At 37.2% G+C, this 10,904-nt stretch overlaps 1 protein-coding gene across 4 annotated transcripts in view; it reads right to left on the bottom strand.

The window, feature by feature from the left end:
• Positions 1-239: 239 nt before the first annotated feature.
• Positions 240-10,904, bottom strand: part of LOC149800399 (uncharacterized) — a 191,989-nt gene continuing 181,324 nt past the window's right edge. For all 4 annotated transcript variants that reach the window (XM_089960036.1, XM_089960034.1, XM_089960035.1 and 1 more), the window contains 7 exons: positions 10,589-10,818; positions 9,945-10,096; positions 8,954-9,121; positions 5,169-5,251; positions 2,079-2,192; positions 1,578-1,721; positions 240-916 (listed from right to left, as the gene is read on the bottom strand). In XM_089960036.1, coding sequence (XP_089816162.1) covers positions 776-916; positions 1,578-1,721; positions 2,079-2,192; positions 5,169-5,251; positions 8,954-9,121; positions 9,945-10,096; positions 10,589-10,818 — 1,032 coding nt within the window. In that variant the 3' untranslated portion in view covers positions 240-775. The remainder of the gene's footprint in view (positions 917-1,577; positions 1,722-2,078; positions 2,193-5,168; positions 5,252-8,953; positions 9,122-9,944; positions 10,097-10,588; positions 10,819-10,904) is intronic.

Below are 10,904 nucleotides of genomic sequence, written 5' to 3'. Positions count from 1 at the left end.
CATAACACACTGGAAACTTTTAAAGCCACATATATCACGGTACTGCTTGCTTTCCTCAAAGATGTAAATATTTTCCATACGACCGATTGGCAGACAGCAGCTTGCTTATTTGCAGAGAATTTCGACAAATATGTCTTTTTTAATGCACGCACAAGCTACTTACAAATAATAGAAAATTAGAAACAAGCACTATACAGTAGATATAGCAAATGATTGTGAAATAAATCTTAAACAGTTCATTTTTTCTTTTATGGAATATGTTTATTTCGTATTGCATCTGACATGTCGTTATGTATGTGACATATCGACGCATTCATTCTCTCATATGACTTGCGTCATGACAACATGCCGTGTCCTAACTTTTCAAAGGCACATTTAAATTTCTGAGCCTATTGCATTGATCCTGTTCGGATGTTACTGGTTCACATATCAAAAGGAGGAATATTTTTAAATTTGCGAAGAAGTACTATATTTCAAAAGAAATATTCAATAACGATTTATTTTTAATTCAAATCCTGGCGATTAAACAAAAAAGGTTTTAGAACTTTGGATGATTCAAGAGCGCACAAACGCGCCTAAGAATGATACTTTATTTTTGCTTCTGGGTTGTGGAGTTCAAGTTGAATACGTCAATTGATGAGATCACTTCGAGGCTCTACTGCCTATACATCACTGATTATATTGATACGTATGTGATGTTTATGCCGTAATATGAAGGATAAGCATATATAATTACATCATACAAGATGAAAACGTGGGAGAATATTGTTGCGATTCAATAAAACAGCGAATCGTAATCCTGTAATTGTCTCTTGTACATGAAGTATTGTGCAACTGTCTTTGACTTAAAGGCTTCCCAGTTTGTCTTGTCCTGAAGCTTTTGTTGCAGACTCTCCTCCGTAGGAATCGGTTGTATCTGAAACGAAAATAATAGCTGTTTAGAACGAAACGTGTTTCGTCTCAATGCATGTGACCCACTGTACCACCTGGGCGTCTAGATGACGTTAGAAATTGATGTACGTGCTGGAAAAGGTCAGTCAAACGAATTTTTTTTCTGCATTTTATTTATGATAAGGTTTAGAAAAGGGCGGATATTAAACTAGATATTTTTCCTAATGTTTCACTAATGATTGGACGTGGAATAATTCCAGAACGAAAAACACAACTTGCATTTGTGATGACAAGATGGATGTAGTAGGCAGGTAGAAGTATGCCTTGGTCCTGCAGTAGGCAAGTGGAAGTATGCCTTGGTCCTGTATTAGGCAAGTAAAAGTATGCCATGGTTCGGTATTAGGGAACTTCAAGTATATTATATGAGGAGAAAAAGTTCATTCTTTGGTTGGTCGGTGGATGGATTCCACGTCATATCTTTTCTCTAGCTACACAAGTATTTAGAGTTTCCACCCAGGTTAGTGCTATATGACCCTAATAATGAAGTACAATTTTTACACCTCGAAACAACGACTCAATGTAGTGTAAATATTGAAAGATGATATGATAAAAACAAACATTCTACTAGTTGCAACAATAGTGTAAATGACTATGACAAGACAGTTAGAAGAAATGTTGTCTAATACCGTTCGTCTGATTCGTTTGGCGATGTCATCCGTCAGGTGCTGAAGGAAGAAAGATTTGTTGATGAGGACACATTCTGCTCCGTCCGACACTAGGCTGCATCCCGTTGTACGTCCCATCACACTGAAGGCAGCATGCTCCAAACCCTGATCATATGGATGAAAAGACACGTGAGCATCAATCGCTATTCTTTTGTGCTTTTTAGTTTCAATTAATGTTGGAATAACAATAAGATGGTTGTATTAGTATTGATTGGAATCTGAAAAGAAATGTAAGGCGTTACATGATAACAACGCACGAGTACATATTTTACGTTTACAATCAATTCGATCCTGACATATGTTCAAATTATTGATTATTTTCTTTCTTTTATTTTAAGGATAGGAATCATGATTGTAAAGTTTGACTCAATTTAGAGGTGTACAAAAATGTGTTAGCCTGTCGTATTTAGAACGACATACATCGTACAAATATTACATCCATTTGTACTACATGTTACTTACAAAAGTATCCTTTGGACCCAGTTTCTGTATCTGTACGAATACCTTGTCTAACTTCCGCTTCTTTGGCATATTCGTTTGTTCCTGATTCTCGTCATTCGGATCCCGTATTGTTACCTTGATTTACAAAATGTGTTAATTGGTAATTGATAATAATATAAAGGTGCCCACTTTAAAGGCAGTATATATATATATATATATATATATATATATATATATATATATATATATATATATATATATATATATATATATATATATATATATATGTGTGTGTGTGTGTGTGTGTGTGTGTGTGTGCACACACCAGACAGAACGGAAAGTGCTGTCCCTGAATTCCTAAAGATGAATGCTTGATAACTGTAGGCAGAATCAATATTTGAATACAAATAATACTATCATACAGGTTAGAAATTTTTTAATTCGTACTCTACGAAGATTCAAACCCAGGTCCCCGGGTAAACGGCACCCATCGCCTTACATGCACACACGAGCCCATATTCCCTCACGACTAAGCATACATCACCCCAAAATGATGTTACTCAACCGGTGTTATATGCACTCGTGTGTAGCAGACACACTCGCATGACCAATGGTAATTAATTTTCATGTATATACACAGTCATTCCGGATTCCTATGAAAGAAATCAAGGTATATTGAATTAATTATAGAGAAAAATAAATATACACCAGACAGAACGGAAAGTGCTACACGCACACACACAGACACACACACACACACACACACACACACACACACACACACACACATTAAAAATGCTATTAAATTTAACACAAACCTAAACCACATAACAAGGCAAAGATTAACAAATTAAACTCATGATATCCACTTCAAGAAAAGCTGGCACTTGAAAATCATCAACAACCTACTTGCCATTGATGGCTTTAATCGGTGCAACCACCGAGTTTTATCCTTGAGGGAGAAGAATCAATTTCATTCCGTGCACTTGACGTGAATTGCAGTTAGAGCCATGCATGGTATAGACTAGACGGCAGTTTTCATGCACTCTAATGTGTGTTCATGCACTCTAACCTATGTTAATGCACTCTAACCTATGTTAATGCACTCTAACCTATGTTAATTTACTCTAATTTGTGTTTATGCACTCTAACCTGTGTTCATGCACTCTAATTTGTGTTCTTGCACTCTAACCTAAGTTCATGCACTCTAACCTGTGTTCGTGCACTCTAGTTTGTGTTCATGCACTATAACCTGTGTTCATGTACTCTTACCTGTGTTCTTGTACTATAACCAGCTTTCATGCACTCTACCCTGAGTTCATTTACTCCAACCTTTGTTCATGTACTCTAACTTGTGTTCATGTACTTTTACCTGTGTTCTTGTAATCTAACCTGTGTTCATGCACTCTAATTTGTGTCCTTGCATTCTAACTTATGTTCATGCAATATAACATGTGTTCATGCACTTTAATTGGTGCTCAAGCGCTCTAATTTGTGTTCATGCACTATAACCTGTGTTCATGCACTCTAATTTGTGTTCATGCACTCTAATTTGTGTATATGCACTCTAACTTGTGTTCGTGCACTTTAACCTATGTTCATGCACTCTAATTTGTTATCATGCACTCTAATTTGTGTTTTTGCACTCTAACATGTGTTCATGCACTCTACCCTGTGTTCATGCACTCTACCCTGTGTTCGTGCGCTATAACCTGTGTTCATGCACTCTAATTTGTGGTCAAGCACTCTAGGTTGTGTTCATGCACTCTAACCTGTGTTCATGCACTCTAATTTGTGTTCATGTACTGTAACCTGTGTTCATGCACTCTAACCTGTGATCATGCTCTCTAATTTGTGTTCATGCATTCTAATTTGTAATTTGTATTCATGCACTCTAATTTGTGTTCATGCACTTTAACCTGTGTTAATGTACTATAACCTGTGTTCATGCACTCTAACCTGTGTTAATGCACTCTAATTTGTGTTCATGTACTCTAACCTGTGTTCATGCACTCTAACCTGTGATCATGCTCTCTAATTTGTGTTCATGCATTCTAATTTGTAATTTGTATTCATGCACTCTAATTTGCGTTCATGCACTCTAACCTGTGTTAATGTACTCTAACCTGTGTTCATGCACTCTAATTTGTTTTCATGCACTCTAATTTGTGTTCATGCACTCTAACCTGTGTTAATGTACTCTTACCTGTGTTCATGCACTCTAACCTGTGTTAATGCACTCTAATTTGTGTTCATGTACTGTAACCTGTGTTCATGCACTCTAACCTGTGATCATGCTCTCTAATTTGTGTTCATGCATTCTAATTTGTAATTTGTATTCATGCACTCTAATTTGTGTTCATGCACTCTAACCTGTGTTAATGTACTCTAACCTGTGTTCATGCACTCTAATTTGTGTTCATGCACTCTAATTTGTGTTCATGCACTCTAATTTGTGTTCATGCACTCTAACCTGTGTTAATGTACTCTTACCTGTGTTCATGCACTCTAACCTGTGTTAATGCACTCTAATTTGTGTTCATGTACTGTAACCTGTGTTCATGCACTCTAACCTGTGTTCATGCTCTCTAATTTGCGTTCATGCATTCTAATTTGTGTTCATGCATTCTAATTTGTAATTTGTATTCATGCACTCTAATTTGTGTTCATGCACTCTAACCTGTGTTAATGTACTCTAACCTGTGTTCATGCACTCTAATTTGTATTCATGTACTCTAATTTGTGTTCATGCACTCTAATTTGTGTTTATGCACTCTAACCTATGTTCATGCACTCCAACCTGTGTTCATGCACTCTAATTTGCATTACATTATTTTCAAGACTAAGCTAACAATTAACATTCCCAGTCAAAAGAAAAGCTAGGGTGTAAGATTCTCGCTGGATGGTCTGCTTGTATATGTCTCCTATAAAACGCTACGATGTCATCTATGTCTACAAGGGTACGAAACACACGTTTTGTTATTTGATATAATTTGTTTTACATCTCTTTGTAAAAGTGTCAATGATATGGTCGTATTTCCTTGCAAAATATGCGTTATCCTGATATTTACAATGACTAAATACACGCAAGAGACTAATCATTCAGCTTACCTTTTTCAATACAATTTTCTCCATATGCCTCTTTTTAAATTCCTCTTCTAAAATCCTTTTGTGTTCAGTTGCCGAGAATAGTACTGTTGAAAATAAAACACAATAATATGGCAAGACATAGCCCCAAAATATTGCTGTAGCAAGAACACAACCGCCAACAGGCTTCTTTGTAGACAGAAATATGATTAGACGAAATGTCCCTAATATCAATAGGTTATTATGGCCCCATCTTGAAATAATCTGCCAATTTTGCTGCCGCAAGCCTTGATGCTAACACTGGACAACAAATTTTTACAAAAGTCATGTTACTGAAATAAAATTAGTCAATTCTTATCAATTTTTATGTGCTGAACACGAATATGACAGTCAAATTGCAAAATTGGCTCTAGTTTTTTTGTAATCTGCAAGAAATTAATGTTGACATAACGAAATGCATTCCAATAGTAAAAGGTCAACTGTAATAGCCTACCTATAAAAAATCAAGTCATTGACTACATCTTAGATTTCTTCGCCTGTCTCTTGTACAGCTGTTCGGGAGCATCTCTGAGGAGTGTCCAGCAGTAGTCAGCCAGCATTGTAGTGGACCATTTTCCCTGGTATCTTTGTTCCATTGTTGCGATATCTTGATGAAAACGTTCGCCGTGTTCATCACTAACAATACCACAGTTGCTAGGAAAGAAATCCAAATGGGAATGAAGGAAGTGAATCTTTAGAGACATATTGCAGCCAAGTTTCTTATACTTCATCAACATGTCTTCTACTAGTTCCTTATAGTTTTCTGCCCTAACATTTCCGAGGAAGTTTGTAGAAACTAGGCGAAAAGCATTCCATGCTTGTTTCGCGTCACCTTCCAGCAAGTTGTTGAACCGGTCATCTTTGAAAAGCTCTCGAATCTGAGGACCCACAAAAACTCCCTCTTTAATCTTTGCTTCGCTGAGTCGAGGGAATTTTTCATGCAGGTATCGGAATGCTGGCAAAGTCCGGTCAATGGCTTTCACGAAGTTCTTCATCAAACCTAGTTTGATGTGAAGGGGTGGTAGCAAGATTTTCTGAGCCTCAACCAGAGCTGGGTGTTGGATATTCTTCTCTCCAATGGCTACATTCTGCCTGTGAGTCCATTCCTTCCTCATGTAGTGCATTTCCCTTGCTCGGCTATCCCACTCGCATAAGAAACACATGTATTTTGTATATCCTTGCTGCAGTCCCATTAAAAGGGCAACTACCTTCAAATCACCACAGAGGTGCCAGCTGTACTTGTTATACTCAATGGAATTCAGTAGCTGCCTTAAGTTATCGTATGTCTCTTTCATGTGGACAGCATATGCTACTGGAATAGATGGAAGAATGTTTCCATTGTGCAAAAGCACAGCCTTGAGACTCAGTTTCGAAGAGTCCACAAATAGTCTCCATTCTTGTGGGTCATGAGTGATTTTTAAAGCATTCATGAGGCCCTCAATATCGGAACAGAATATCAGATTACTTTCCTTTCTGAAGAAAGGCTCCAATTGCTGGTGGCGCTTTCGATATGCAGTAATTGTGACATCTTCTTCTAGAAGATTCCATTGTTGGAGTCTTGATCCTAGCAATTCTGCCTTGTTCTTTGATAAGTCCAAATCACGAATCAGGTCATTTAGTTCCTCCTGTGTTATTCTGTGTGGGGTTGATGATGCACCACAGTGAAAATCTGGATCACTGCATGCTGATGGACCATGAGAAGAACAGGTCGACTCACCTTTGTCTTCGTCAGATGAATCAAGAGAATATTCTGCTGGAGGTTCTGGAATAGGAAGTCCCTCACCATGTGGAACTGGTCTCAATGCAGACGGAATGTTTGGGTAGACTATTCTCGACTTCTTTCGCTTCGTTATTCCGCCGGAAAGAGGAGGAACCAAGCAGAAGTAACAGTCATTTAGGTGGTTGCTTGGCTCTCTCCACACCATTGGGACTGCAAACGGCATTGATGACCTTTTGCAATTCAACCACTGTGAAAGCTGTGTTGTACATGTAGCACAGCATATATGCGGAGCCCAAGGCTTGTCTTGGTCACCAACCTTGCATCCGAAGTAAAGATGATATGCCTTCTTCACTTGAGAATTGATACTTTTCTTCTGGTTGGCAAATGTCACTTCCCCACAAATATAGCAAAAATTGTCCGCGGTATTAACACACTTTCGAGGCATTACTGTTCTTTATTGTACGTAAATGGATAAAATAATAAGTTTTATGTAACAGTAGCTTGAACTGTCTCGCACAACGTCTAAAATATTTTAAATGCTGAACCTATCTGATTGGGCTTTATATAGTACACTGCTTACGTCAGCTTCAGCAGCCGCCTGGCATTAGTATAATAGGCCTACACATGTATAGTACACTGCTGACGTCAACTTACTTCAGCAGCCGCATGGCATTAGTATTGCATTGCATCAGAAAATGATGCAATCAACTGTGGATGATGTGAGCATGATGGTATTATGCAATGTTACATCATTATTCCGGATGTTGCTGCAGTCCTACTGGAGAAATTTACACAGTGAAACATAGAAAATGAGGTATATGAATATCTTCAAAACGAGAGCCAATACAAATTTTTCACGGTTATATTCGTGTTCGGCACACCAAAATACTACAGATTAGGGCCTTTTCAAGTCAGTAATGATTTCACTGTTGACCAGTGTAATTGTTCCAGCTTAAAGTAACTTTTCTTAATTATGAAATCATTATTGTTAGACACCCATTCTGCAGTAACATGGAAAACTTTTATTTAGATATATATTCTGTAGTAATATGGAACCTATCTATTTAGACATCTACAATGTAGTATTATGGAAACTTTCTATTTAGACATCCATTCTGTAGTAATATGGAACCTATCTATTTAGACATCTACAATGTAGTAATATGGAAACATTTTATTTAGACATCTATTTTGTAGTAATATGGAACCTATCTATTTAGACATCTGTTTTGTAGGAATATGGAACCTATCCATTTAGACATCCATTCTTAGTAATATAGAACCTTTCTTTTTAGACATACGTTCTGTAGTAATATGGAGCCTATCCATTTAGACATCCATTCGTAATAATATAGAACCTATCTATTTAGACATACATTCTGTAGTAATATGGAACCTATCTATTTAGACATCCATTCGTAATAATATAGAATCTATCTATTTCGACATCCATTCTGTAGTAATATGGAACCTATATATTTAGACATCCATTCGTAGTAATATAGAACCTTTCTATTTAGACATACATTCTGGAGTAATATGGAACCTACCTATTTAGACATACATTCTATAGTAATATGGAACCTATCTATTTAGACATTCATTCTGGAGTAATATGGAACCTATCTATTTAGACATACATTCTGTAGTAATATGGAACCTATCTATTTAGACATCCATTCTGTAGTAATATGGAACCTATCTATTTAGACATCCATTCTATAGTAATATGGAACCTTTTCGTTTAAGCAAAAGTTAATCAGAAGATACTAAACAGCAGAAGATGAAACAAAAATAATGAAAGATAGTTCCCTGACACTTTCCTTTCGGTACTATGGAGAATTATAAAATGGATAAAGGAAACTTGCCCAGTAAAAAGGAATTTGGTACATTTACCGACTTAAAGGGGCCCTTGATACATCTTCCGGCTCAAAACGTTTTATTTTACATCTCCATGCTTAAAAGAGATTTTGGTACATCTAACGGCATGCAGGAGGATGATACGTCAACTATCACCAAACTAGTTTCTATACAGGAGAAATCCACTTACATTCTTCTGTATTTTGTCGTATTGGCGGTAATCCTTTACAAGGATTTAACTGTCGTCTGCTCCGGCTTGCTGCTTTGTTGCTGTTGGTTATAAACGGTTTAGGGCTGTCTGAATCTTGCGATGATGAATTGGATGACGTTGAACGAGATGGATGTATGGGTGGGAATTCTGAAGGGATAGAAGTACGTCATCATGACAACCATGGTCTACCTGGATGAGTTGCACTGCATTTGCTACAAGTGTATTCTACTTTAGCACTAATGGCTATAATATTTATTTTATCTTAAAAAGCGTTCATGTTTTCAAAGGCGAAACAAACACACTCATTTTTGAAGGATTACAAAGTGGACATAACGCAACTGACAAATGTCCCCCTTACACAGTTGTTGATACTAAAAGGCCTATATATTACATGGCAGAAAGAAAACACGCATTAGTAGTAAGTACTTTAGATAATTAGTCACCGTCTATACCACTGATAATAATTGTATGCAACATATTAAACGTCCTAACAAGACTTAAACACTGATATACTGGTCGATCGAATTTTTTCCGCTATGGCTGTAGATGTTAAAAATGGGCAGAGAGAGAGAGACAGAGACAGAGACAGATAGACAGACAGACAGAGACAGAGAGAGTCAACGCAATCGGATCATCGTTCGGCCATCTGCGTCAAGTAGAGAAATTGCCTCGATCTAACTGTAGAACACATGTACATTGATGCGTTTGACAAACCACCTCCACTGGAATGAACCGTAAAACTCGTGGCAGAAAAGGCTGGCAATGTTTCAATTATAGTTTTGTATTCTTCCGCTGCCATATTGTGCTATATTAACAATAACAGTTCCAAATACAGTTCACAGTGTTGGCGAATTACATCCGAGGTTTGATTCTCGACAAACATAAAAGTAAATGATGTTGTGATTCAGAGTGTATGCTACACCCGAATAAAACCGTGAGAAGTAAGAATCCAGCAAAATCCTGTACGTACTTGTTACAGTTTCACGTGGTGATAAGTTTCCTTCGATTCCAGGAGCGATAGGCTTTGTGGCATGTAGATCCTTCAGGACACGGCATGCCCCAGATCGTATCACATATATCCATTCTGCGTGGTTACTGTCTTTACATAGTAGTACACCACGTCTGGAACAAAAAGTAGGTCTAAAGAACTGATCATTGGTTATTAAATGAGACCAAGGAAAAATGAAATGAACAACTAATGCATTGTCAGTTATTGGGACAAATCCAAATTGAAATGAAAAGAAACACAAACGGTATAATCTGATACATTGCGTGACATAATAAAGTGTATAATATTTTGGATAGCATGTCCTTATGTTGCCTCAAGCTTTATCTTTTATGATGCACCGGAGTATTGTGAAAACGCTGATTGGAACTAAGTTTAGTGCATTAGACAATTCAGTTAAGCTATCTACTAAGCTATTTATTGGAACAATAACGATCATTCGGAGATGGTGTGGGGAGGGTAGGGAATATTGCCTAAAACTTAGGTTAAACTAATATAGTATATCTTTAATGTAAAGAGATTAAATTGTTTGTCATATCAATTTATTATTTTTGTAGAAAGAAGGGAGAGAGAGAGAGAGAGAGAGAGAGAGAGAGAGAGAGAGTTACCTGAAGTAAGTAAACAGGCATATTTTTGGGTTGTCATATGGAAGCTTTTCTATTGGCCATCCATGTAGGATGTCAATGGAACGGAGAAACATAATGTGCTCAGGTTCACGGTCACGTTCCACGTGCATGAATATGTCAATAAAGTCTTCTCGTCCAACAGCCAATAGTTCCACTTCGTTTTTGCATGTAACTGTCGCACTGCGGCGTGCTCCGTGCATCAAGGCTAATTCCTGAAACAAATATTCTCTTTGATAAATATTCCATGTAAAGTTCTGCTTCTGATCTTTGTACGTGGTACAATCTCTTCCATAAACAC

This window comes from Sinohyriopsis cumingii, chromosome 5, assembly GCF_028554795.1.
Source record: "Sinohyriopsis cumingii isolate HCF-2022 chromosome 5, ASM2855479v2, whole genome shotgun sequence".
Lineage (NCBI taxonomy): Eukaryota > Metazoa > Mollusca > Bivalvia > Unionida > Unionidae > Sinohyriopsis > Sinohyriopsis cumingii.
Note: the sequence above shows the minus strand (reverse complement) of the source record. Positions and strands in the feature narration are given on the sequence as shown.